At 40.9% G+C, this 26,641-nt stretch overlaps 1 protein-coding gene across 1 annotated transcript in view; it reads left to right on the top strand.

Moving 5' to 3' along the window:
• Positions 1 to 94: 94 nt before the first annotated feature.
• Positions 95 to 26,641, top strand: part of NRDC (nardilysin convertase) — a 28,705-nt gene continuing 2,158 nt past the window's right edge. Inside the window, exons 1-29 of the mRNA XM_083742331.1 lie at positions 95 to 780; positions 3,928 to 4,195; positions 4,747 to 4,828; positions 5,196 to 5,349; positions 6,111 to 6,184; positions 7,220 to 7,315; positions 8,432 to 8,554; positions 9,727 to 9,784; positions 10,724 to 10,797; positions 10,983 to 11,052; positions 11,533 to 11,610; positions 12,122 to 12,242; positions 12,329 to 12,387; positions 13,296 to 13,350; positions 13,999 to 14,103; positions 14,288 to 14,411; positions 14,898 to 14,984; positions 15,527 to 15,646; positions 17,321 to 17,372; positions 17,715 to 17,865; positions 17,965 to 18,092; positions 19,785 to 19,947; positions 20,846 to 20,877; positions 21,492 to 21,630; positions 22,523 to 22,570; positions 23,253 to 23,305; positions 24,002 to 24,085; positions 25,644 to 25,734; positions 26,429 to 26,545. Coding sequence (XP_083598457.1) covers positions 320 to 780; positions 3,928 to 4,195; positions 4,747 to 4,828; positions 5,196 to 5,349; positions 6,111 to 6,184; positions 7,220 to 7,315; positions 8,432 to 8,554; positions 9,727 to 9,784; positions 10,724 to 10,797; positions 10,983 to 11,052; positions 11,533 to 11,610; positions 12,122 to 12,242; positions 12,329 to 12,387; positions 13,296 to 13,350; positions 13,999 to 14,103; positions 14,288 to 14,411; positions 14,898 to 14,984; positions 15,527 to 15,646; positions 17,321 to 17,372; positions 17,715 to 17,865; positions 17,965 to 18,092; positions 19,785 to 19,947; positions 20,846 to 20,877; positions 21,492 to 21,630; positions 22,523 to 22,570; positions 23,253 to 23,305; positions 24,002 to 24,085; positions 25,644 to 25,734; positions 26,429 to 26,545 — 3,267 coding nt within the window. The 5' untranslated portion in view covers positions 95 to 319. The remainder of the gene's footprint in view (positions 781 to 3,927; positions 4,196 to 4,746; positions 4,829 to 5,195; positions 5,350 to 6,110; positions 6,185 to 7,219; positions 7,316 to 8,431; positions 8,555 to 9,726; positions 9,785 to 10,723; positions 10,798 to 10,982; positions 11,053 to 11,532; positions 11,611 to 12,121; positions 12,243 to 12,328; positions 12,388 to 13,295; positions 13,351 to 13,998; positions 14,104 to 14,287; positions 14,412 to 14,897; positions 14,985 to 15,526; positions 15,647 to 17,320; positions 17,373 to 17,714; positions 17,866 to 17,964; positions 18,093 to 19,784; positions 19,948 to 20,845; positions 20,878 to 21,491; positions 21,631 to 22,522; positions 22,571 to 23,252; positions 23,306 to 24,001; positions 24,086 to 25,643; positions 25,735 to 26,428; positions 26,546 to 26,641) is intronic.

The following is a 26,641-nucleotide window of genomic DNA, read 5'->3' as shown; positions in this document are numbered from 1 at the left end:
CATAGCGCTCCCTCATTCGCTGTCACAGATTATTGGCTCCTTTTCTACGAGTGAGAGCTTGTTGAACCAATCCAAAACTACTCGTCTTTAGAAAGACGTTTATAAGGCAAACCTCAAAACTCAGTTTTGAAGGAATCAGGGGTGAGATAAGCCTACTACTCCATCCTACAATACCTTATTCCCCTTCCCCGACTCTCCGTCTCCCCTCCATTCCTAACGCTAATGGTTTGCCCCATTCCCAGCTCCTCAGGCTCCCGGCAGCCTGTTAGAGTCAAGTGATGCCGGTAGAAGCTTGGATTTGCGGGCGTCCGGCGCGTGGATGCCGAGCCGGGCCCTGATTGGGCAACTTCCGTGGCTTCCGGTCCTGAGCACCGGCCTGCGGCTGAGGGCTGGAGCTGCTGGGCCGGAGCTGGGCCCGCCGTGGATGCTGAGGGCGGGAGCCGCCTGGCCGCGCGGGACCTCGGTAGCGAGCCACCTTCGAGCAGGACCAGCCCTCCACAGCAGCCGCGCCGGCAACCCTCAAGCCAAGCCCGGAGAGATCCTCAGCGGGCCTCGCTCTCCCTCAGCCATGCCTGGCCGGGCCAAGGCCTCGCTGGGTGGCGGCCACGAGCAGCCTGAGGACTTGGAGAGCAGTCGCGGGGCCAAGGCCGGCACAGCCCAAGAGGAGCCTGAGGCGGAAGCGGGAGGCGAAGGAGACAAGGCCGCGGCCGCCAGCGAGCCCAGCCCCAACGTGGGGGATCCCGAGATCGTCAAGTCCCCCAGCGATCCCAAGCAGTACAGGTGGGCGCGGGGAGGAGGAAAGGGGAGGGCGAAGGCGTAAGGATGGGGAAGAGCCTCTCAGGTGCGTCAAGCGTAGCGTAAATGAACTACACGAGACATTTCTTGTGCCGGTTAGCACCGTAGTTCCCCCTCCTTTTATCCTGATCGGCCGCCAAGGGGTTGGTGGTTGGGGAGGTTGGGTAAAGCAATCCCGGGGAGAAGGGATGTCGCTTTCCGGCGTGGTAGGCCCGGTTATCAGAGGCAGGGGCATAGCTGTCAACTTTCAGATTTGAAAATAAGGGATCAGCAGCCTTGAAAATAAGGGATCAGTAGCCTCACCTGTCCCAGGGACAGTCTACGGGATAGCTAACAATCCGGGATAGCAGCGGGAAACAGCGCTGGAATAAGGGAATTTCCCACAAAAAAATGGGATGGTTGACAGCTATGGGCAGGGGAAATATATTCATATTTCTTTTAAAAGTCATGCAAGCCACAAGCCATTGCATTATGTGCTATAGAAGATGCTACTGGCCGCTAGCTTAGATGCATTTAAAAGGCGAAGTTGGCGGAGACATATCCCGCATGACTCTATTGGGTGGCTCTTAGCCAGGATGGCAACATGAAACTTCCATGTTCAGAACATAGCTGTCAACTTTTCCCTTTTCTTGCGAGGAATCCTATTTGGAATAAGGGAATTTCCCTTAAAAAAGGGAAACCTTGACAGCTATGGTTCAGAAGCAGTTTATCACTGAGTGCCAAATGGTGTGACATTCCCAAAGGCATGTGGTTAGCCACTGTTCTGGATCAGGCGGGCTTCACTCTGATCCCACAGGGTTCCTACGTACTCTGTATTCGTAAAATAGCTTGCCACCTTTGTCAGCTCAATTCCAGCAGGTGCTCTTTGGTAGAGAGCCAGTGTTAGATGAGATAATTAGATCGGACCAGTTACAGGTAGGTAGCTGTGTTGGTCTGCAGTAGTTGAAACAAGACTTAGGGTCAGTTCCCTACTCAGGCATTAAATTCACTCAGTGAGTTTAGACAAGTCATACTCATGGTCATTTTGAGAACAAAATGGGATAAGGCACATATGTGGTGGTCATTGTAACCAGTAACTTCCTGTGAGATTACTCACTCTTTCCCCATTTGTGTTAGCAGTATGTTGTGTTCCACTTCTCAACTTACAGAAAGAGGACTTTCATAAGGACTTTTGTTTCTTACATATTTGTTGCCTCTTGCAACTAATCTTTAGTCATAGTCTTGAGATTTTATCTGGATCTGCTGGTAAAATAGAACTGAGAAGAAAGTTTTGAGTTACTGGGGAGCAACAGCAGGAGAGGGTTGTTGTCCTCTAGTCCTGCTTGTGGGGTTAAAGTAAAAAAAAAAATTGCATATGTATTACAAACATGGAATTTTATCCCAACCATTAAATGTAAAACTGCACTCTTGTAACCATATAAATACCAAGTGCCTGTTAAAAACATAAACATTAGTGTACTTTAATAATAAAGGTAAAAGGACCCCTGACCATTAGGTCCAGTTGTGACTGACTCTGGGGTTGCAGTGCTCATCTCGCTTTATTGGCTGAGGGAGCCGGCGTACAGCTTCTGGGTCATGTGGCCAGCATGACTAAGCAGCGCACGGAAACACCATTTACCTTCCCGCCAGAGTGGTACCTGTTTATCTACTTGCACTTTGACGTGCTTTCGAACTGCTAAGTTGGCAGGAGCAGGGACTGAGCAACGGGAGCTCACCCCGTCACGGGGATTCGAACCACCAACCTTCTGATCAGCAAGTCCTAGGCTCTGTGGTTTAACCCACAGCGCCACTCACGTCCCTTTAATAATAAATAGGTATAAATTCAGAAGCCAAAGCCAAAGGTCAGCTAACCCTTGTGCTGGTTGCAGAAGCCTGCACAAGACATCCTGCAAGTACAGCAGGGCTATGTGCCTCCCATAGATCCTCTCTAGAGAGTCAGAAGAACTTCCAGAACTGTGCATGAGGGAAGGAAAGAGGATTTTTTTGTTTGGCAACCAGAAATGCTTGCACTGACAGAACGCTTATATTAGTGCAATGTTTAATTGCATCCTATGTAATTATACTTGTAAAATGTAAATCTTCACATTGAAATTGCAACTTGAATGTGAGTATAAATGCTACACCTACTTTGTCTTATGGAAAACAACCTGCTGTAGAGATAGAAAAGGTCTAACCTGAATTTCCAGTATTAAATAGAAAGCTGTGATTGACTGCGATTTTGTGTGGATGAATAGAAGAGCATCGTGCTGTAGTTGCATTTCTGTGATGAAAGCTTTATTTTTCTTCCATTGGGGTTTAGAGCGGTAACACTTTTGATTTAAAGCAGAACGATCGGTAAGGATTGTGTGTAACTCTCTCCTTGCTCTTACCACTTTTGTCTGTGCTGAATTGTGAGTGCACAGCTTAGCTCTCTCATCATTTTTAAGGCACCTCTCCCAGGAAGTGAGAGGAGCATCTCCTAGGAAAGAAGCAGTGGTGCAGCTCACATTCTGAATCCAACCACTTTCAGTCTTGGAGGCTGCTAGTTGGCCATCCATTCAAACAGATGTGACCTACAGGCTGCTGTTGAGCCTTCACCATTCCTCCCCAAAAACCCCAAGTAGAATTTGTTCCTTTTCCATTGTTGTTATGCTATCTATATCTCTGTTAGGTGCCCTAATGTAGAATACTTCATTAACACCAAAACAGTCCTGGCAGCATTGTGTCTTGTCTTGCAATGTAAATGCAAATACCTTGCCAAGGTAAATGCATATTTTTTATTAGTTCAGAAAGGCAAGAATTACTGTTTAGCAAATATTAATGGGCAGTATACGACCAAGTCATACTCAATAGGCAATTGAAATGTATACTCGTTAGTCATCATGATACTACCCTTAAACATGAACAAAGTTCGTTGTTATTTTAAATTGTTTTTAATATTGTATTTTAAAGCTGTAACTTGCCCTGAGACCTTAGGGTGAAAGGTAGGTAATTAATAATAATTATTATAATGATGATAATAGTAATGACTGCAGAGGCACAGAGTAGTTATGACAAATACAGGGATGTTCCATTTTATTTTATTTTATTTTCCTAAGGCGTTAAGGAGCCAATGTCATCATCCTGATGATAATATTACCTGTCACTTTGTAGGTACATCAAACTGCAAAATGGCTTATGTGCATTGCTGATTTCGGACTTGAATAACCCAGATGGTAGCCCTTGTGCAGTGTCAGAGGATGAGGATGACTCTGAGGAAGGCACGGATGAAGATGATGATTCTGGAGCAGAAATAGAAGATGACCAAGAGGGATATGATGATGAATGTGGATATGATGAGGATCTTGATGACCCTGACAGTGAATTAGAAGAGCTAGGAGAGAAAGAGGAAACGAGGAAGAGGAATAGCACAGAAAAACAGGTATGGTTTGAATAATGATAACGACTGACCATGAGTGGTTTGGTGCAGAGGACAAAAAAACACATTGCTACTTTGGATATTTTATTCATTTCTGTACTGGAAACTCATATAAAATACATCTACAGGGTGTATAAAATTCCAGCTAAAACCCAAACAATATAACAAATAAATTCCAAAGGAAAACATATTAATGAAAGAGAAGTTCAAAGTGAGTGACAAGAGAGTTAAAAAAACCCAATAAATCATTTTCAGAAGATGTCTTGCCATAATATGTTAAGCCGGCAGGTTCACTTCAGAGTTGCAGAAGAGATAGGCTTTTGGCCCTCAGATAAAGAAAGCATTACTTTTGTGTCTGCCTTAAACAGATTCTTAGGTGATCCTCTGCAGTTTTATAATTCAGATTGTTTTCTGTCTTGTATAGAATTGAACAGTGTTTACATCACTTTTCGTGATTCCCTTGCAGAATTGTTTTATAGTGGGCAATTTGGTAATCTTATAAGATAGTAATGTTTTTTTTCCTTAAAATGCTGTTCTTGTTTTTCTTTTCCCAGTCTGCAGCTGCACTTTGTATAGCTGTTGGCAGTTTCTCTGACCCTGAAGATCTGCCTGGGTTGGCACATTTTCTGGAACACAGTATGTTTTTTGTTGTTAAATGTTACCTTGCTGTGTTTTAGCAAAAATTAAATTTTCTAGTTTTGCATCTGTGGAGCTCTTTGACATAAACCCCTGAAAATCAGCAATGTAGGAGTCAGCTGCATTATTTTCCTGCTTGCATATTTGCAAAGTTAGATATTATATGTCCATAGAATAACGATAGAAAACCAGAAGTTGTCCTGCTGATCTTAAAAAAAAAAAAAAAAGTTTGTCAAACGTATGCAACTAGTTATTTCCATTTGTTTCCCTTTAATACACCTAAACTTCTTTTTGAACTCAGGGAATTTCAAGTTTTTGCCATTAGAATTAATACCGGTCTTTTAAACTTTCATTCCCCCCCCCCCAGTGGTTTTTATGGGCAGTGCAAAATACCCAGATGAGAATGGTTTTGATGCATTTTTGAAGAAACATGGAGGAAGTGACAATGCTTCAACAGACTGTGAACGAACAATATTTCAGTTCGATGTACAGAGGAAATATTTCAAGGAGGCTCTTGATAGGTATTTTGATTATTCTGAATAAAAAGCTGGATTTACTGCTTCCTATCTGAGTTGTTGCTGCTGCTGCATTTGATTTTTTCCAGTTTTCAAGTAGTTTGAAAACTTTGGATGGTATCCACTAAGTCATACTCAGAGTAGACCCATAATTGCATAAATTAGGCTGCAATCCTACCTGGGAGTAAGCCCTATTGAATTCAATAGGACTTCTGGATTGCAGTAATGACTAACATGTCTATTGGTTTCAGTAAGTATGCTCTGACTCTGACCTAGATACTTCCCAAAGGTTGAAATACTTCAGGTAAATATTAACAAAAAATATGCTTCATTGAAGAATGATATATTTTTAAAGGATGTTAAAAGTAAATAGTTCTATGGGGTACAATTACACTGAGTACTGAGACTTTTGTGGATCATTTGCCTTAAGAATACATTTTTGGCAAGAAATACCATTCACTACCAACATTGGGTCATAAAATTCGAAAACAAATTCATACCAATCTAGATTTTTATTAGAGCAGATAACCAAGACACACATCAAAGCATAACTTCCATTGGGAATAAAAATGTAACAAATATTTTAAGCCTTTGCTTTAGGATAGAAAGTTTAACCACAGACGCTAGAAGCACTTTTTTGTGTTATTACTAAAACTTGAACTTGGTAAATATTTTATATTGCAACACTTGTACACCTGAAAACTAATTTTTGTGCAAGCCTGTCAGACTGCCTGGAAAAACATAAGTCCAATATGTTTCTCTTTCAGGTGGGCACAGTTTTTCATTCACCCTTTAATGATCCGTGATGCAATTGATCGGGAAGTTGAGGCTGTGGATAGTGGTAAGAATCCTGATTTCTCTTGTCACTTGATATTTAGTTTTTTGGAAAAATAAATTTTGTTTGGCATAAAAGTATTGAAAGCATCTTTCATGAAGCAGGGCATTTATATGTGCTTTTAGTACCCAGAAGTCACAAACGTGTTACTTGCGGGCACACATATGCCCACAGAGGCTTTCCCTGGCACCCACAGGGTCCCTTGCCCAAGCATTCTGTTTTGTGCTTGGCTGAGGGTTGCATGTGATGCCCACAACAGTTTTTCTGCTTTTCAAATTTGCCCATGGATTCCAAACGGTTGCCAGACAAATAAGATGCATTCTGAAGTTTTCAACAACTTACAGAGGAACTTGAATTTCTAATTTATTACTACCTGCAGTAAAGGATCCACAGTATCTTTTTTAGAAGTTCATTTTAACTTGGAAAGGAAGGTCGATCTTTCAAAATGGACAGACAAGTTGACGATGTTTTCTTATTACATGTATCCAACTTAAAACGTATAAAGGAAAAATTCCTCATCTCATCACTTAAGTTGGAGAAGCAGGTATTATAAAACCTGCATATTGATCCAGTAAGGGTATTTTCCACACAGGAGCTGACTTATGTTTACCACTCATTCTCTTGAATGGGTCTTGTGCATTCAGAAGGGTGCTGTAGATGATAAAAAGCACCCTGCATTATGCAGTTAGAACAGCATGTTGCGGGGATTGATTTTGGGTTGACTCTGTACATTTCCATCAACCACATGGCTGACATTGTCAAAGTGAACCCTCTTCAGCCAGTGCATCTGCAGGGTTTTTTTAATAGCAGGGCCCTTTACTAGTTTTGAGTGTTGTTCTTTTTGATGTAAAAATAAACACACAAGCCATGCACACAAGCTAGGTTAAGTAGTTTTGCCAATAGTCCTTCTGATCTGTTCGTGCTGTTTTGAGCAAATGAACATTTTAATGTGCATGGCTTTGTTATATTCCTATAGTAAAAGCTGGTTTGGAGGTCTATATTAGTTTGAATCTGAAAACCTTTCTATTAAACAAACAACAGAATATCAGCTTGCAAGGCCCTCTGATGCAAACCGAAGAGAGATGTTGTTTGGCAGTCTGGCCAAGTCTGGCCATCCCATGAAGAAGTTCTTCTGGGGTAAGTATTATTTATTATTATTTTAAAGTGTTTTTATCCTGTTGTCCAGCTGAAAAGGCTCCCAGAGCAATAAAAAGCAACCCCATCCCTGCCCTCAGGCATATCACCTAAAAACAACACAAAGGAAAAAGGGGGAAAGAGTTAAAAAGCAAAATTAAGTACCAGTTCTTAAAGTTGCAAAGTTCTTACAACTTAACTCAGTCTGAAATGGTTTAGGGAGACGAGGAGCTAAAAGGATCAGGTCTCTTGGTTTACTTAGTAGTTTTCCTGCTTCCCATCTCCCTCGGGAATGGAATGGCTGCTACTAGTTTTAGCTCAAAGGCTAAATGAAAGTTCCCTCTGGTTGGTTCAAGGAAGGTCTCTAAAAAACAGCCGGAGTTTTCTCTCTTTCCTGATCTCAGTGCAGAGATAGAAACTCTACCTGCTCCTTAGATTTCTTTCTGAAGATTGGGCAGAGCACTTTCATCTCCTTCCTGTGAGCTGGGGGGGGGGGCAGGTGTGGCCTGCAGGCTAGTCATCAATGGCACAGAGAGCCTGTTGGATCTTGTATGGTGATAGAGAACACATGTGGCCAAGTTAGTGCAGTACACTGAGAAGATGACATAACTTGTTTCCCACAAGCTGTTCACACACAGATTATCCTGAACCTTGTATGTGGGTGTTGCAGAGATTTCCTGTCCTCATACCACTTCTCTTTGAGACCCGCCATAAGTGCTTCTGTGTTGATGTTCTGCACAGCTTGTTCCAAGGAAGGAAGGCACATAGTAGGCACGCAGGCAGGAGGAAGGATAGCAAGATGAGGGGGGATACCACTTTGTTGCAGCTTAAAATTTATTTTTCAGCAAGTGGGGTGAAGGAGGAAAAACGTGGACTGGCAAGATATATATTAATCTGTTATTGCACAGTATGTTTTTAATGACTTTTGCTATGAGAACTATTAGTTTTAATTATAACCAATTTGGGGCCAGTGGGAAAAAATATTTCACCTTTGAATTCCTAGTAGTTACTTTTGTAACTACTTTTGTTACTAGCAGAGCAGAACCCTGTTAAGCCTTTGGATCAAAAGCATAAGAATTTTTAATAATAAGCAACCTTGGTTTTCAACATTATTTACAGGTAATGCAGACACGCTGAAACATGAGCCGAAGCAAAATGACATTGATACTTATACCAGGCTGAGGGAATTCTGGCAGCGCTATTACTCAGCTCACTATATGACTTTAGTTGTGCAATCTAAAGGTAACGTCTGTTAATTTGAAGCTACAGGTGCAAACTGTGATACACTGCCTTGATTATTGTCTTTCAAGAGCTATAAGAACTCTTCTGCATCTGCTTGTAATGTAAAGAATGCCACAATAGTTTACATTTCTAGCCAGAAGTAAGTCCTGTTGAATACAGTGGGGCTTGTGCTGAGGAAAATGAGTAGGATTGCCATTGTGTACAATGAAAGTAAGCCCCACTGAATCAGGACATATTTCTGATCAGCTATACATATGACTGCACTGAAATTAAAACAAAACTAGATGTATCTAGCTAAATATTTTCAACCTTCTACTTCTGAATTTAAATATTGAGTTCATTTTGATGAAATAGGTGTTCTTTTTCAGTGTCTGGTCACCTTTTAAAATAGAGGCTTGTATTTTGGACCTAGCAATTCATATAAGTTTCATTAGTTGCATTACCTAACCCTCTTTTTGGTCCTTATTAGTCTAAATGAAGTTCACAATATTAGATAATTTATTTCTCTTTGTAAACAAGGAAATGATTTATTTTGAGCCAAATACAGTGTTTTCTGAGTTTCCAGTAACACAGATTTGGTATGTGAATTTTCTCTGTTTGCCATTACTGACATTTTAATGATGTCTTTTTCTCAGTAAGGATAAAAACCTGCTCCCCCCTTCCCAACCCTGCCCTAAGGGGCCAATCTGTACACGCACGACTCCTACATGGATGCTTCTTTAAGTGTGGCTGCCATCACAAGCAATATTTCTATGCTGCCAGAAGCATCTAACATGGAGGCTGTTTCAGATAGCTTTTGGGCGCGGCCCATATCATGTAGACCAGCCGTAATTTTGTTGTGTGTAAGTTTTAACTGATACAACCAGCTTGGGAGGTTGTAAGAATGCAAGCTCAGCTGCCACATATGCCTGATATAGGAAGCAGAAATTGTACTGGTTCAGCCACACCCCAAAGTAATCCAAGTGCCAAATGCATGTGCAGTTTAGGTATACTGAGAGAATTGAGCCTTTGGGCCTACAGACTTTATAATGTTTGCACCTCTTCTTTAATTAGCTGATTGGGTTCTTGAGAATGAACAGGTTCTCCAGCTTACCTTTGTTTTACTGAGAACAAGCCTTTCTTCTTCAGTGAATTGGCTGTTGAGCTTTTTCTCTCTCTCCCTTCCTCCCTAGAAACCTTGGATACTCTGGAAAAATGGGTGATTGAAATCTTCTCAGAGATTCCAAATAAGTAAGATTTTTTTCCCCTCTACCATTTTTGTCATAAGTAAGATGTAAAATTCTATGCACAGTTCTGCATTCAAGTCATATGAGAAGACCACAAATATGATTACACCTGTTTATCCCTAAACTTTCCCTACTTCTTACCCTTTCCCCTTCTTTCCCGCCCTGCGTCTTTGCCTGTTACTGCTTTTTAATTAGAAAAACTAATTTGTGGCATAATTTATATAGAATATGTTGCTGTGTGGTGTTGGCTTAAAGGAATAGCATGCCTGACTGGGGGTTGGGGGGAGTTGAACAAGCATGCTAAGGTGATAGTTTGACTGGCCAGATGGAATGATTCACCCCCTCATCCTCCCATGCACTGATGTGGGTGTTCTCCTGACCCTCAGAACCAATTTTGAGGGGTGTTTGTAGGAAGCGGGTAGGGAAGCCCCATTGCACAAGCGTAAGCCCTTGTGCATGGCTTCCACTATCAGAAGTCATTAGTTGAAACCTACTTTAGGACTTGGGTCTCCTCTTCTCACGTACAGAATGAATGCTTAGCACAAATTTGGTGGGGTTGCTATGCCAGTGCCAGTGCTTTGAATATTTAATAAAATAACAAAGTTCTGTTTGATGTTTAAAATATTGATTTCTCAATTTTGGGTTCAAAAAAATAGGGGTCGTCTTATACATGGAAAAATATGGTAATATTTTTAATGGGTGTGTTAATCCCAATCTGTAGATACTCGTTCATAGTTTTCTACCAGACATAAAACACAATAATCACCTGTTGCAACACGTGAGGAGCCAGTCCCTGGAATTGGTACTGTTCCCACAATGAGTGCTGGGTACAGAAGGATATATCCAGATTAGTCATTGATACACAGGATTGTGATGTCATATGGGGAGCATCCTAAGGGAATTAGGACAATGATACATAACTTATTTTCTTTTGTTTTTAAAGTGATTTACCAAGACCAACTTTTAGCCACCTGACAGAACCTTTTGACACACCTGATTTCCAGAAACTTTACAGAGGTGAGTAGTGAGTAATTATAGTCCTAATGGTTAAGAATACATATTGCATTCTAAACTTTGTAACTTTCAAAGTTTAAAATACTGCTCTTTGCACTTTTCTTTTTGAGAGAAATTATTATGAGAAAGTTGATGAAGGCAGATAATCACGTTTTTACATTTTACAGTAAACATTTCTTTATTTTTAGTTGTTCCAATCAGAAAAACACACTCTTTAAATATCACTTGGGCTCTTCCTCCACAAGAACAACATTACAGGTAAATTTTAAACTCTTGTTATGGTGGAACCCTTTCATGTGGATACCAAGAAACTGAGTTAGTTGAACAAATTAAATTGTTGATAAAAGAAAAAGCAGGCACTAATGGCTTTCAGCTGATAGAAGGGGCTCCATCAGCAAAATGTGGAGGGAGACAATTTTGTAGTGGTCTGTGCTCCCTCTAAATCTGCTCTAGAGGGTTGGGGGAATCTTGAGCAAATTGGGGTGGGTACAGCAGACAATTGTCAAAAGTTGGGCCCTTCCTTGTTCTGTTGATGGATTCCTTTCTGTCAGCGGACAGGCACCACTGAATACCACACATACTTTATGGTAGCTGTAGTAGTTTGTAATATGATCATCACTAAATCCCAGCATTTTGGATATGCTTATTTTACTTGCTAATTTGTATAATGACTGGAAACCAATATTTTCAAGGCATGTTTTTTGACCTCCATTTTTAAACTTTCCCCTCTTTTTTCAGGGTCAAACCTCTTCACTATATTTCATGGCTGGTTGGACATGAAGGCAAAGGCAGTGTTCTTTCATTCCTTAGAAAAAAGTATGTATGAAAAAATCAATTATAATAGTTTGAATAGTTAATTGACCCATTTAAAAGATATATATGCCATGTGCCTTTGTATTACTTCTGTAATGCAGACAGTTGAGAAACATGTCAGCTTAGTTAGTGACCCAAGTTCAACGTATATTTGTTATAACCCAAATATTGTGCAACATAAACATTGGATAGACTTGACATGAGCATTTTGAAAAGTTTCTCCAGAGTGCCTACCCTTTGCTTATATTGTGATTCCATCATGTGAGGAGATGGAAAAATCAGAAGTTGGTAACTCCCTATTCCATTGGGGCAGGGGGAGTGATACAAGCAACACTTTACTCGCATAGATAGGACTATGTTGCTGCTTACCCCTGCCTAGGTTATTAGTTGAAGTATGTCATCTGTTCTGCATGCTAAAGCAGGGGTGTCAAAACTTCCTCTTTCTAAAAGCCAGAAATATATTGGAAATCTGTATCAATAGCTCTATCTTTGATGTGTTAATATTTTCTGATAGATTCTGGGCTCTTGCATTATATGGAGGAAACGGTGAGACAGGATTTGAGCAGAACTCTACATACTCTGTCTTCAGTATTTGTGTGACTCTGACAGATGAAGGTTACAATCATTTCTATGAGGTAAATTTGAGCTCAACTTGAAATGTTTGTTGTTCTTGCTTATTGCAGACGACAGATACCTGATTGTGCTTTGTTTCCATTTTCAGGTTGTTCACGTCGTATTCCAGTATTTGAAAATGTTGCAGCAGACAGGACCAGAGCAAAGGTAACTAAGGCCTGATTCTAGTGAGCAGTCGGTGCTGCTGAACTTTCTTTTCCCCTAAATGTGAGCAAAAGTAGCAGGTGGGAGGAAATGGCTGTTAAAAAGAACTGGAGGAATTGGAAGTCACCCTAAAATGTCAACCCCGTGAAAAAGGAAAATTAGCTATTAAGGTGGTTGACAATTTAAGAATTGGTTTAGGGCAGAGCTTTCCAAACTTTTCATGTTGGTGACACACTTTTTAGACATGCATCATTTCACAACACAGTAATTCAGTTTTACTAGCAAACCAGAAGGTAAACAAACCCATTTTAAACATGCATCATTTCACAACACAAAACTCTGGTTTAGGGGAATATTCACTATCCTGAAACGTTCTCTCTATGTGAAGTATTATTAGTTACTATATATACTGCTTTTCTATATAAATTTATTTCAAAGTGGTTCTCAAAAACTTACAAATACATAAAGAGTACATTGTTATCCATGTCATCTTCCTAATAAAAACAATACGGAACAGTTTCCTAAGAGATACATAATAAAACCTCAGTATTGATACATCAAAACAATTCATTCATAATTCTTTACTAGTAGGAAGTCAGTAAGACAGCCTCTGACCTAGGAGGTGGTAGCAGCAGAATGAATATTTTTAAAGAGCTGCAAAAGGAAATGGGGTCAGCCCTCAGTACCATGTTAAGATGGGAAATGACAAAATGTTTCCTCTGGCCTGTTGGTCAGGCTGCTGAGAAATAGCCTTAGAACCATAGAACTGTAAAGTTGGAGGGTCATCTAGTCCAACCCCATGTGGTGAAGGAATCCTTTGGAATGTTTGTTCTGAAACCTTGTTTCTGAAAATGGTCCCTTTCTTGACAAATGTGACTGATTTATTGAGAAACATATGTTATCCTCCACAGAATTTGGGAAGAAATCCAGAAGATTGAAGCTAATGAATTTCATTATCAAGAACAGGTATTTCCTCAACCTTGAATATTTTCAAACACCATTTTATAGACCATCATTTTATCTTGGCTTACGGAAACTAATAATTGCTGGGAATCTAATTGTGGTGACTATAGTAGGCTCATTGCTAATTTTAATAATATGGGATTATTTTACTGAGATGCTTTTGAAACAATCATGATTTGTGATGACTTTCTGCTTTGGAAGATGTGCATCTTCAATCTTCAGAGCTAAGAACTTGAGTTTGGAGCCCTGTTTAGGAGCCGTTCAAATGAATAGCTTTTTCCAACATGAATGAAATTCTTATCTTCTTTTTCTTAACTTTGATTCGTAATGAGCCCAATGGGGATTTCAAGGAACAAGTTTTCTTGTCCAAAATCTACATTGATTTTTGCAGTTGTCATGCATCTGGGAATCAAATGAATTGACTACTGCAGAAGATTGGCGCAACTGCCAATGCACATTTGGAAAGCAGCCAAAATCTAGGATTTTTCACTAGTTCCACTTGATTCTTGGCACAAAACAACTGCAAAAGTCAGTGCACAATTATGTGCGGAAACTGACGACCTGGATTCACCCTTAAGCTTAACCAGAAGTAAGGGTAAGGGGGGAAATGTTCAAATGATCGATAGTGAACTAGAACTGTTTGTTTTACAGACTGACCCAGTTGAATATGTTGAAAGTATTTGTGAGAATATGCAGCTGTTTCCAAAGGAGGACATTCTGACAGGAGACCAACTTCTTTTTGAATACAAACCAGAAGTAAGTGCACTCTTTAGGTCTTTCTTCTTACTAGATGAGATGATTACGAAACCAATTCTACCAATTAGGGAATCTTATTTTCAGTCCTTCATGCTTTGCTTACAAAGTAGTAGTAGAATAAAGCGCCTTAATTTTGCACAAATAGGGACACATAAGAATATATTTGAATCCTTCATTTTTGCAGATCATTGCTGAAGCTCTTAACCAGCTGACACCTCAGCGAGCCAACCTGATTCTGCTTTCTGCTGCTCATGAAGCTCAGTGTCAGCTGAAGGAGAAGTGGTTTGGTACACACTACGGTGTTGAAGGTACAACAACTTTGAGTCTTCCTCAAAGGAATTCCAGAGGCGGAGGGAGGCTATGGAAGGAACTGCATTGTGTTATGTTGGAGTGAGGTTGGCCTATAAGTCACTAAGTCTCCTAATAATTAAGGAACCTCAGTGCCAGGAGTGGTGAACTTGTAGCCCTCCAGATGTTTGTGAATTCTGGCTCCCACCAACCCCAGCCAGCCTGACCAATGGTTAGGTATGATGTGAGTTGGAGGGCAGTGAGAAGATATTTCTGTCATGGTTAGCAAAGTATGTCATGTTGGATCTATGAATGGTGAAGGATTATGTCTAGATCAGGTGTATGAGTTCCTTGCTGCTGCTACAGTGTGGAAATCTGGTGTGTGCATTAGAGAAGAAGAGGATAGGAGCTGTGTGCCCTGTCAATACAGCTTTCTGCAGCTAAGTAGAACATCTTCATTGGCTTCAGTTGTACTAAGTTTGTCTGCTTTTATCATTAATTTTCAGATATTGATCAATACTGGAATGATATGTGGGCCAGTGACTTTGCATTAAATCCCGACTTGCACCCACCAGAAGAAAACAGATACATTGGTGAGTGAATTATGACTTCATACATGCCTAAAATAGGGTTGAATGTGACTAGATTATTTTGCTTACATGTTGTTAAATAAGCTGTCCTAGGTTTTCTAAATGAAGGCTACCTCTTCAGTTACAAGTGAATTCAACAGATTTATGTAGTTGGGTTTCTATCATGTTGTATCTCAAAAAAGTAAGGAGCAGTACTTTTTTCAGGGATACTCAAGGGTATGCAGTACCAGCACCTCTTTTTTGTTGTTAAAAAGTGTAACACTTACTGTAACAACTTCATGGTGAGTACTGGCACCCATTTTTCTAGAAAAAAAGCACTGGTAGGGAGTGTTATCCAGCCGAATTAGAAATTTATGTTGCTGCATCAGATCAGCGATCCATTTGTGCAGCAGACTATAAATAACTGTTAAGCTAGTAACACTTCAATCATTACAGTGATGCTTTGGCACTTAAGCATACAGTTTGCATAATTTATTTGAGATTGCTGTATACTTGTTCCATTGACATGTGGGTGTGCAACAGTAACTCCTCCTCCTTAATTTTAGCAACTGATTTTGCTCTGAAGGCTCCTGACTGCCCACAGACAGAGTATCCAGTCAGTATACTGAGCACCCAACAAGGCTGCTTGTGGTACAAGAAGGATGATAAATTCAAAATCCCTAAAGGTAACCCCTTTATAGGTCTCTTAATGAAACTTGTTAATACACTTCTAGGTTACAAAACACAGGACATTCCAGATTGCACTTATCTCCTTGGGGCTTTTCATATAGATTATTTTGAAATTATTTTTTTGTTTTTGTTTTAAGGCAGACACACATCCTTACACTGAATCCAGATACAACTTTATAACATCTGTTTCAGTAGTGACATAGATAAAAAAAATAAATGACATGTCTATGCATCCTTGTGCTGAGATCCTTCTCCTGAAATGAATGTCTGTGTTTGTATATACATTTTTAATCAAACATCGAAAGGTCGGCGGTTCGAATCCCTGCGGCGGGGTGCGCTCCCGCTGCTCGGTCCCAGCGCCTGCCAACCTAGCAGTTCGAAAGCACCTCCGGGTGCAAGTAGATAAATAGGGACCGCTTACCAGCGGGAAGGTAAACGGCGTTTCCGTGTGCAGCTCTGGCTCGCCAGATGCAGCTTTGTCACGCTGGCCACGTGACCCGGAAGTGTCTCCGGACAGTGCTGGCCCCTGGCCTCTTAAGTGAGATGGGCGCACAACCCCAGAGTCTGTCAAGACTGGCCCGTACGGGCAGGGGTACCTTTACCTTTTTTAGCAGCCTTAAAAGGGACGCAGGTGGCGCTGTGGGTTAAAGCCTCAGCGCCTAGGACTTGCCGATTGAAAGGTCGGCGGTTCGAATCCCTGCGGCGGGGTGCGCTCCCGCTGCTCGGTCCCAGCGTCTGCCAACCTAGCAGTTCGAAAGCACCTCCGGGTGCAAGTAGATAAATAGGGACCGCTTACCAGCGGGAAGGTAAACGGCGTTTCCGTGTGCAGCTCTGGCTCGCCAGATGCAGCTTTGTCATGCTGGCCACGTGACCCGGAAGTGTCTCCGGACAGCGCTGGCCCCGGGCCTCTTAAGTGAGATGGGCGCACAACCCCAGAGTCTGTCAAGACTGGCCCGTACGGGCAGGGGTACCTTTACCTTTACCTTTTTACACTGTCGCTATCAAGATGTTGTTAGAATCTAAACCCTATCAGCCCAGCCAATACGGCCAGTGGTCAGCAATGATGGGAATTGTAGTCCACCAGTATCTGGAGGACCACAGGCTCTCCATCCCTTCTTTCGACTAGACAAGGCAGTATATTGGCATCATAAAACACCAAGTTATTTTCATTTTGCTGGCTCTTCATAGCTTAGCTTGCTGGTGTCTGGAGTTTTAGAAAATGAAGATGTGAAACATTTCAGTTGTTAATCTAAGCATTGTGTTTGGACTTGGGATGTTTAACTCTGGCTACCACGGTTGGGAATTTTTGGGCAGTGTTTCAGTCACTGATCTGTGGAATGGCACTGCTCCACAGCTGCCTTCTGCTAGCCAGTGGTGGAGGTGCTGACTCACTCTTCCTGTACGGGGTCGGAAGCTGTGTTTCTTTTATCCAGCAACATACAGACACCATTCCTTTTCACTGTTCCGAGAGACTACTTGCCAATCAAAAGCTTTCTGGCTGTATATTAGCATGCCCTTTAGATTTCATTGTATTTAATCAGCAGTGGGTAGGTCTAATAATCTGTTTAAAAGAGATTGGGAACCATAGGTCAGGAGGTCCCAAAGAGAAATAATGGCTTGACGAAAGCTCCCCATTGTTTGCTATAGCTCATTATAACCATTTCTTTCAGCTTATATCCGTTTCCATCTAATCTCACCGGTGATCCAGCAGTCTGCCGAGAAGTAAGGGTTGCAGTCTTTTTGTCTGTCCTTTCGGTTCGCTAATTTTTCTGCTGTAACAAGCATCTGTGGTGCTTCAGAGCATCCCTGTTACTAATAAACATGAAATACTAGGTGGTGGGTGATGGTAAAATATCAAATGCTGTGTTTGATTGCAGAAACCATAATGTCAAGTGTGCAGGTAATTGTCTAAAAGGGTCTGGGATTGTATACTCCTATATAAGTTAATTTAATGAGTGACATTTGTCTTTTGAATGTGTGGTGTAATTCCACAGAGCCTTTCCATGAAGGGCTCTCATTCACTTTCTTACTTTTGTTTCCCGTCAAAAAAATTGCTGTGTGCAGCATTGTGCTCTTTGATACATTTGTAAACATCCTCGCACACAACCTCGCTGAGCCTGCTTATGAGGCGGATGTTGCTCAGTTGGAATACAAGCTGGTAGCTGGAGAGCATGGACTGATCATTCGCGTAAAAGGATTCAATCACAAGCTTCCCGTAAGTGTTGGCGGGATTTTTTCCTTTGGGTTCCTTTTGGGAAAATGATCCATTTAGTCTACTGCTCTAGGGAATCAGCATTTTACTTTGTTCTCCCAGCTGCTGTTTCAGCTCATCATTGACCACCTAGCAGACTTCAGTTTTACTCCAGAAGTTTTTGAAATGATAACTGAGCAGTTGAAGAAGACTTACTTCAACATCCTCATCAAGCCAGAGACTCTGGCCAAGTAAGTGTTTGAAACGGTACAGACAGGCTTGGGTTTACTTTCTGGGAGAAGTCCCAGTTCTGATTTTATTATTTATTTGTGTTTTAAATAAGAATATTTTCAGTCCACTGTATCACAGCAGCTTACAACAATATAAAAACGTATACAGTATTGTTGATTTGGGGAGAGAGCATGTCATTGTGGAAATGTGAATGAACTTTGCTTTTTGTCCATTTTCATTGTCCTTTGTAGGGCATTTTTGGCAAGGAATTGGGTTATAGGAACAAGAAAGGAGCAGGAGATCTGTGGGGTCAAGACAGGGGGGTGGAAGTTTTGAGGGTGTTCAGTGTGACCATGTGTTGACTCTTGTGAACACCTGGAGGCTGTGCTTCTCCTTCCATGCTTTCTGTGAAAATGGTGTGCCTTTCTAGCCCTTAGGTGTTCTGAAGGTAGTTCGAAACACAGATGCAGCATGAACGTCTGATTTTGGGGGTCAACCTCTGATAACCATGGTATTGTGCGCATTGTACGGGTAACCTGTACTGATGCTTTTCTCAGCAACATATCATTGTGATTTGTTTACAAGCTGCATTTGCAGCATAATGGCTGTGATGCAGAAAGCAGTGTGACCTGCTCCACGCACACAATGGAGCATTTGTATTCCCATCTCTTCTGCTGCCCAAATTGAAATCCTCCTGGGCTGTCTGATAAGCTGCCTTTGGGAAGGGCTGGGGTTTGCAGTGTCATGGACCTGAAAGCAAACATCTGCCACCCTTAAAGGAGCTGTCTGAATCAGAGTCCATGATAAGGAGAATCTGTAGTAGAATTAGCTTTGCAATTGCCTGTCTTTCTGTCTATTAGGGAAGTGGCTCATCTGCTGGGAGTCCACAGGGGGAGAGGAAATCGCTACTGATCATAAAGATTCCTTAGCTTTGCAGGAATATATTTGGAAGTGGGTGGGGGTGGGTATGCAGATGGGGAACCCTGAGAAGGGAATGGAAATAATTTGTCCCAACCACAAGGAGCTTCAAGACCCACCTCCACACCAGTTGCTTTAGGGGTGGTATGGGTCTGAGCGCTCCCTTTTCTTGAAATAATAATAATAATAATAATAATAATAATTTTATTTTATTATTTATACTGCACCCATCTGGCTGGGTTTCTCCAACCACTCTGGGCGGCTCCCAACAGAATTAAAAGCACACAAAACATATGGCAACTGTAAAAATTGTACCTAACACCATCAGAACCACAATTGGCATGGAAGGGGTATTAAACCTTGGGGGGGGGACTCTCATACCCTAACTGTTGCCCTCGGGCAAAGAGAGACTGAGATGGCATTCAGGGCCTAAGTTTCCTGCCTCCTGGGTTTAGTCTCTCTTCACCTGTTACAGTTATTATTGAGGAAATGGTTCTTCCCACCCACAAATAGTTCAGTTCTCCATGTGCATTTGGACTCTTAGCATTGTTATTTATGTACAATAGGTCATGCATGCTGCAGGGTTCATTGAGTAAAAGGAATGGCAGGTTTCTGTTGTAAGGGAGATTTTGGTCTTATAATGAAAAAGAGGAAAGGAGAAAGATTTGAGCATCCACATTTCAAATGAGTGCAGTTGCACATTCTTTGCTTCCTTTCGGATTGGCTTATGGGGGGGACTTGAGAGGCCATCTGTTTTCAATTATGCATTTGGCTGTATTTCTTATTGATCACAGAGATATACGCCTCTTAATACTGGAGCACGGCAGGTGGTCTATGACGGACAAATATGAGACACTTATGAAGGGCCTTTCTATAGATTCTCTACTATTGTTTGTGAAGGCTTTCAAATCCCAGCTCTTTGCAGAAGGCCTTGTCCAAGGAAACTTCACAAGCACTGTGAGTATAGACCTATCAGCTTCATCTGCCTCTCTGATCGATCCTTTATTTTGATGATTAACAGCTAGTAGTAGCATAGGCTTATTCATCTATGACTTGCCACGCTAGTACCACAGCACAGCAGCTAGTGGTGTTTGCAACCTCCATGTTGATGGTATCTGTTTGTTGTTGCTTTAGGACCAAACCTTGCAGAATAGAGTCCATCGAAAGGCTATGGCTAGAAAATCCACTCAACGTGAGAGAGCAGTTGTGCAGCTTCAAAGGAAGGCTACTTTTCTGTGCAAGCAGTCAATGTGAAGTGAATTCATATTGCTATCTGTTCTCTGCTTGTGCTGGTCTAAGTGCCTGAAAGATTCTCATGCCACTCTGCTTACATTGCATGTGTTTAGACTGATACATGGGAAAGTGTTTCCACATGAGACATCAGTCAGATTTCTTTGAAGTTCAGAGAAGGATTTGCAGGATGTTTTGGAATCCACGAAACTTTGGTGCTGTAGTGTGCTCTCTCACAAAGTATTTGTTGTGTGGTCTGGGACAAAACGATTGGTGTTTACACAGAGTGGCCATTGGGTTGTCTCTTGGTCTCAAGGTTTTGAGGCAAAAAAAACCCCAATGTAATACTGGAAGGGCTTTTTTTCATGGTAGGAAAGTATCCTTAATAGGCTCATGTAAAGGCCAGTAAAGAATAATTTGGAAAATGACTAAGGATTGTATATTGGTGGTAAGCATGAGTTGTTTCTTAGAGCCAGAAACCACAAATTGTTTCTATCCAATTTATTTCTTCAGTGCTGAGAACACCAGATTTAAGTGTGAGCAAAATACTTTAGTTTTGTGTGGACTAATTTTGGCTTTGGGTACATATATTCAGAAATTAAAATCCATATCATTTATCTTTAAGGAATCAAAAGAATTTCTGGATTATGTTGTTCAGTAAGTATATTTATACATTATATTAGAATATATTAGGCTGTGAGGCATGACCAAAACTTGAATGGGAAAGATACCACTGAAAACTAGGACTGCAGACCAGTTGAAAAGAATGCTAATTGATCTCATGAATATCAGTTAAAATTATATATGAATAAAAACAGTATTCCTGAAGCCACAAGCATATTCTCTTGGGTTTTAGGTGGCATACAAGTGTTGTAGCAGGTGTCATCTTAGAGGTGTTCCTACCTGTGTGAAAAAAGGTAGCAGTGCCTCTCTTAGGATGGTGTTTATATTAAACACACACTATCTGATCAACTTGGACACTTGTTTAGTCAGTTAAAAGGTTTTCTAAATGAATCTAACCAATTCATTTATTAAACACTGCAGCCCTATTACAAAAATAACTTCTTCCTAAAATTAAGACCCAACCTATATGGGTCATCAGCAACTGCCTCAAATTTAAGTTTTTCTCTTGCGAGTCTTCATTGATGTGATTTTTGTATTTTATGAAATAGACATGCTCACATGTTTATGATATCTGAGCCTAGATCATACTGTGTATTGGGTTAAGGAGTGAGTTGACAGCTGACACTTTGATCTGTGGACTTTTTCAGAACGTTGAGATTCCTTCCTTTGGTACATCCCTGTCCAGTTCAGTTCCGGGTGATGGACTTGCCTGGTGCTCATCTGCTGTGCAAAGTGAAGACCCTGAACAAAGGAGATGCAAATTCTGAAGTGACCGTCTACTACCAGGTGCTGTGGTGCAAAGAGTGGGTGTATTAATTCCTTTATTGTGCATTTGCTCCTCATAGTATGTGACCCTTCTTTTATCACTTGAGAACTTGTTTCATAATCTTCACTGACATGGCAAATACAGTGGGCTTCTGCCAGCAGATGGAAACTTTGTACATTTAAACATGTAGTTAGGAATAACTTTTGCTGCTAAACTCTGCTATAGAATGGAATCTAACATAGAAACTTTACAAGAAAGTGAGTGGCATAATCGTGCCAGTGGTTTGTCTACGGTGTTTACAAAATTCAGTAGCCATTTAAAAAGGGAGTATAGTTCAGTGGTAGAGCATTTGACTGCCATTTAAAAAAACTTATCACATGGCAGCTTTAATCACATAAGGAGCCTGTAGCGTTGCCATTGCCCTACAGCTGAGCGTTGCCATTGCCCTACAACTTTTTGGAAAGCCCAAGAGGTTGGGGGCCATGGTGACACCCTGTCCACATACTAAACATTATTGTGTCTTACAGATAGGTAGCCGTGTTGGTCTGCCATAGTCAAAACAAAAAAAATTCCTTCCAGTAGCACCTTAAAGACCAACTAAGTTAGTTCTTGGTATGAGCTTTCGTGTGCATGCACACTTCTTCAGATACACACTTAGTTGGTCTTTAAGGTGCTACTGGAAGGAATTTTTTTTGTTTTGATTATTGTGTCTTCTATTTCTCCGTATGGGTAACTCACAACTTAACTTGCATTTAGCTTTTGTGCATGCAGCTTTACGTGCTTGGCAAAAAATACAATTGAAATGGGGTGGGTGTCTGGGAAAGGCAGTCTCCACTTTGGAGATAAACATATAGCAGAACTTAAAACCCAAGTCTCATAGTGAATGAATTCTTTGTTGCTGTTTCCTTTTAGTCCGGAGCTAGGAGTTTAAGAGAATATTCTCTCATGGAATTGCTTGTGGTAAGTTTGGATTGCTTTCTAAGTGCAACTATAAAAATCACAACACTTGAGTGTAAATTCACTTGGACAGCATAGTTGTTGCAAATCAAACCATAGACCATGTCTGGGATGTTCGTGCTGAAACTGTGCAGGGATAGTACAGAGCATTAATGGAGAGGCAGAAGGATGATTAATATGGGAACTGCTTGTTATACAAGGGAAGGACAATGACTCAGTGATAAGAGTACATGCTTGGCATGCAGAAAGCTCCTGGTTTGATCCCTGGTGTCTGTTGGTAGGTCTGGGACACCCCTAGTTAGACCTAATGGTCTGGCACATCATAAGGCCATTTCCTGTTACATGAAGCACACCTTGTTGACCTTTTTGAAGGGTCTTCCCAAATAATCAGTTCATTACATAGTCAATGTGCATTTTTAGAACACAGCCTACAACCTGAGCATTCACTTCTTGTTATGTGAAGATACAAACTTTCCTACCACAGGTGGGACTAGACATAAGTGATATAGTGCAAGATATTGGGGCAAGTATTCTGTATCTTAGGGTGATAAGCTGTTCTAATAGTTGGCTTAAAAATATAAATCATTGCTTCATTTTGTTCCATCTGCCATGAGCCTTAAGTACTGCTTTTTATGTGGGAGGAAAAATGCAAAAATCTTGCTGTGATTGAAATACTTCGTTTCAGATGTACATGGAAGAGCCTTGTTTTGACTTCCTGCGAACAAAGCAGACCCTGGGGTAAGTTTCCATTCAGCTGCCCTGTGGAAGTGAGATGCGTCAAGAAGGATAGGAGTGATCCAATAGACAATGTGTACTTGGAACTTTCAAGAAGCCTTTGATAAAGTTCCACACCAAAGATTCCTGAGTAAGCTTTAGCAGTCATGGGATGAAAGGGCAGGTTCTCTTATGGGTCAGTAAATGAGTACACTAATAGGAATCAGAGACTAGATGGACCATTCTCACAATGGGTATTGGGATTAGGGGAGAGCTCTTTCCAAACTGGGTGGATAAGCTTCAAAAAATGCAAATTTGGTTCAATTTCTGTAAGTGAAAAGTGATGTAGATTGAGGCCAAAAAAGTCCATATAGAACTGGCAGTGACTGACCAGGAAAGAGATATTGGTAGACAACTTGGTGAAAAGGTTGACCCTCCTGACTCCAATGAAATAGAGAGACCTGAGAGTCAATAGCAGATTGATGTCACCTCTCTACTTTTTATCTGTAGTAACAAAATTAAAAGCCAACACTAAAATGTTGAGGGTTTTTTGCAGTCTTCCTTCTTGGTAGAATTTTTAGGTGGCATGTATACTGATGAAGCATTGAGGATAGGAATTTTAAGTTAGCATTCTTAGCTCATTATTATAGCGTTCACATGAAACTTGCTTAAGATGCTTTGAATCATGCTTACGGAATGTGTCTTCTCTTTGGGCTTTAGATACCATGTGTACCCAACCTGCAGGAATACATCTGGAATTCTTGGTTTCTCTGTTACAGTAGCAACACAGGCAACCAAATACAAGTGAGTTGCACATTCTGTTAAAACTAATTTCACTGTTTTCATCAGGCCCTGTAAGCTCATTAGTTCTTCAGACATGACATTTTAGATACAGCATTCTCAAAACAGGAAATACAAACTCTGGCCTGTATATTCTAATGTATTCATCCTACATGAATAGGATGAATAGGATGCGGGGGGGAGTGCAATAAGTAAAAAAGTTTTTTATTCTATCTTGCCTATGCAACAGCCGCTTTTTTAATCATAAAAGTTTCATTTTTTCTGTGTGTAACTGCCTGCCTCAGGACAGAAATGGCCATGAGCTACTCATTTATTTGTTGCTTCTGCTCCACACACCTGTTTTTAAAGTGTCTTTACATCGTATTTCACAGCACTGTGGCTTTGTTTTTTTTGTGAGAGTAGTTTACAATATCTGTGTCATGTACCTCTCTACTCCAATGATAGGTACCCTGTAGCTTTACAGATGTTGTTGGATTCTAACTTCCAGCCAGCATGGTCAGAGATGCTGGGAGGTGTAGTCCAACAACATCTGGAGAGCCACAGGCTATCCATCTCACCTTTGGTGCTGACAGGACAATGGTCTATCCACCTCACTCCTGTTAACTTACATACCTACATGCTTACTCTAGGTTTAACTGAGTATGGACTGTCTGCTGCTTTAATGTATTGTAATTTATAAATAAGGATCAGCAAAACAAACAAACAAACAAACAAACAAACAAACAAGGACTACAGAATGAGGTAAAAATACTTGCTCTTTGACTCCTTGTTTCTACATTCTTCGCAGTCCAGGGTCTTCCTGCGGTGATAGGAGTCTGACAAAAACAGCATGGGGTTGCCCTTCTCCTTCCACTGGAATCCAGTGATTGCCAATGCCAGCACTTTTAAGCCCAGTGGATGCCAATTAACTCCACATAGCTGGTTCAAATAGGGACCCTGCTGGTGCTAGGAGTATGTGTCTGGTTCATCCTGCTCCACCAGGCTATGGGCAGAACTTATGGCATGCTGATCTTAGCTCTCTAATGGGGATGTATTATAGTGAGCATACCAAATGTTCAGCCCAAATCAATACATAAGTGCCAACCCTGACTTACACTGCCTTGAGGCTTGGATGCATATGCTAGTGGGAGGATATTGAATGTGGACTGCAGGTAGCCCTGTCCTGCTATTTTAAGGGTTAGATTAGGTCTCTTCCAACAGTAAAACTTGTCTAGCTTCTCCTTTATAACCTCCGCTGGTAATCAGGGTTACTAATGTAAAATTAAGCCTTGTAAAGCAAACTTAGGGACCTATTTTACCTAGGAGCTACTTTCCTGGAATGCTGGATTGCAGCTCAATTTTCCCATGGTGCAGGAAAGAGTTTCTCTCTACTCCCAATTGAGATGGTGGTTTCCACAAGGGAATTTGTTGTGGTAAACTGGTATTCACAGTTAACATTCTGATAACATGCAAAAGCAAAATTCTAGAGCAGTACTCCAGTTTCTCAGAAATAGGCTTATACTTTTAGTAGAATTCAGCTTCAAGGAATAGACATTGGAATATAAATTGTTCTTGCTTTCAGCTCTGAACTAGTGGATAAGAAGATAGAAGAATTTCTTTCATGCTTTGAAGAAAAACTCAAACAAATGTCAGAAGAGGCATTCAAGACACAGGTAAGGGGTTTAATAAGATGCTTCTTTATTGGAAAACATTTCTGGACAACTAATAAAAGGACAGCTTGATCAGGTCATGCTCTTCTGTATATCCATCTATGTGCCAGTAATAGTTTCAGGTTTGTTTTACTTATCTGAGGACCAGAAACTTCACAGCTGGTGATTTGCAGAAATCAAAGTGGAGTCTTTGTCTGGTGGAGCATTCCACTGCCATGAAATGCCTAAGTGTGCAAGAGTCCTCTTGCTGCCTATGTTTTGATGATGTGAGTAGAGGACATACAGACTAAAAAAAGGAAACTTAGCTCCAGGCCACCTTACATTGTAACTACTGTTTCTGCTGTAGTGTGCTCAGCAAATTTTAATACACACCTTACTCGGCCATGTACCAGCTTCTCAAAATTGTCTTACTATACTATAATTTGATTCCTTACATATATATGGCTGGAAACATAAGGTGGTGCTATGAACATGCGCCAGCAAGGAGATTGTTTAGTCCATATGTTCCACTCATTTACTTAAAGTATTTTTATATTTATATTTATTTTCAATAAATTCTCAAAGAGGCTGAGAACTGTACTGCAAGTGTCCAAAATTTAGCCAAGAGAAGAATTAGTGTGAATGGGGCATCTTCAGTATTTTTTTTGTAGAAACAGAGACTGTGTGTGATTAGTGTGGCTTGTCTTTTCCACCCCAGGTCACAGCTCTCATTAAATTAAAAGAATGTGAAGATTCTCATCTTGGTGAGGAGGTAGATAGAAACTGGACAGAAGTAGTGACTCAGCAATATCTGTTTGACAGACTAGTCCGGGAGGTAAGTGACTTCTTTATTTTTAACAGCAGAATTCCTGCGTGGTTCAGGTTTCGAAAATCTCTTTAGACTAAGGTCTAAAGACTCCAAATAAGTACT

This window comes from Podarcis gaigeae, assembly GCF_964106915.1.
Source record: "Podarcis gaigeae genome assembly, chromosome: 6".
Taxonomy (NCBI): Eukaryota; Metazoa; Chordata; class Lepidosauria; order Squamata; family Lacertidae; genus Podarcis; species Podarcis gaigeae.
This window is presented reverse-complemented; position numbering and strand designations above follow the sequence as displayed.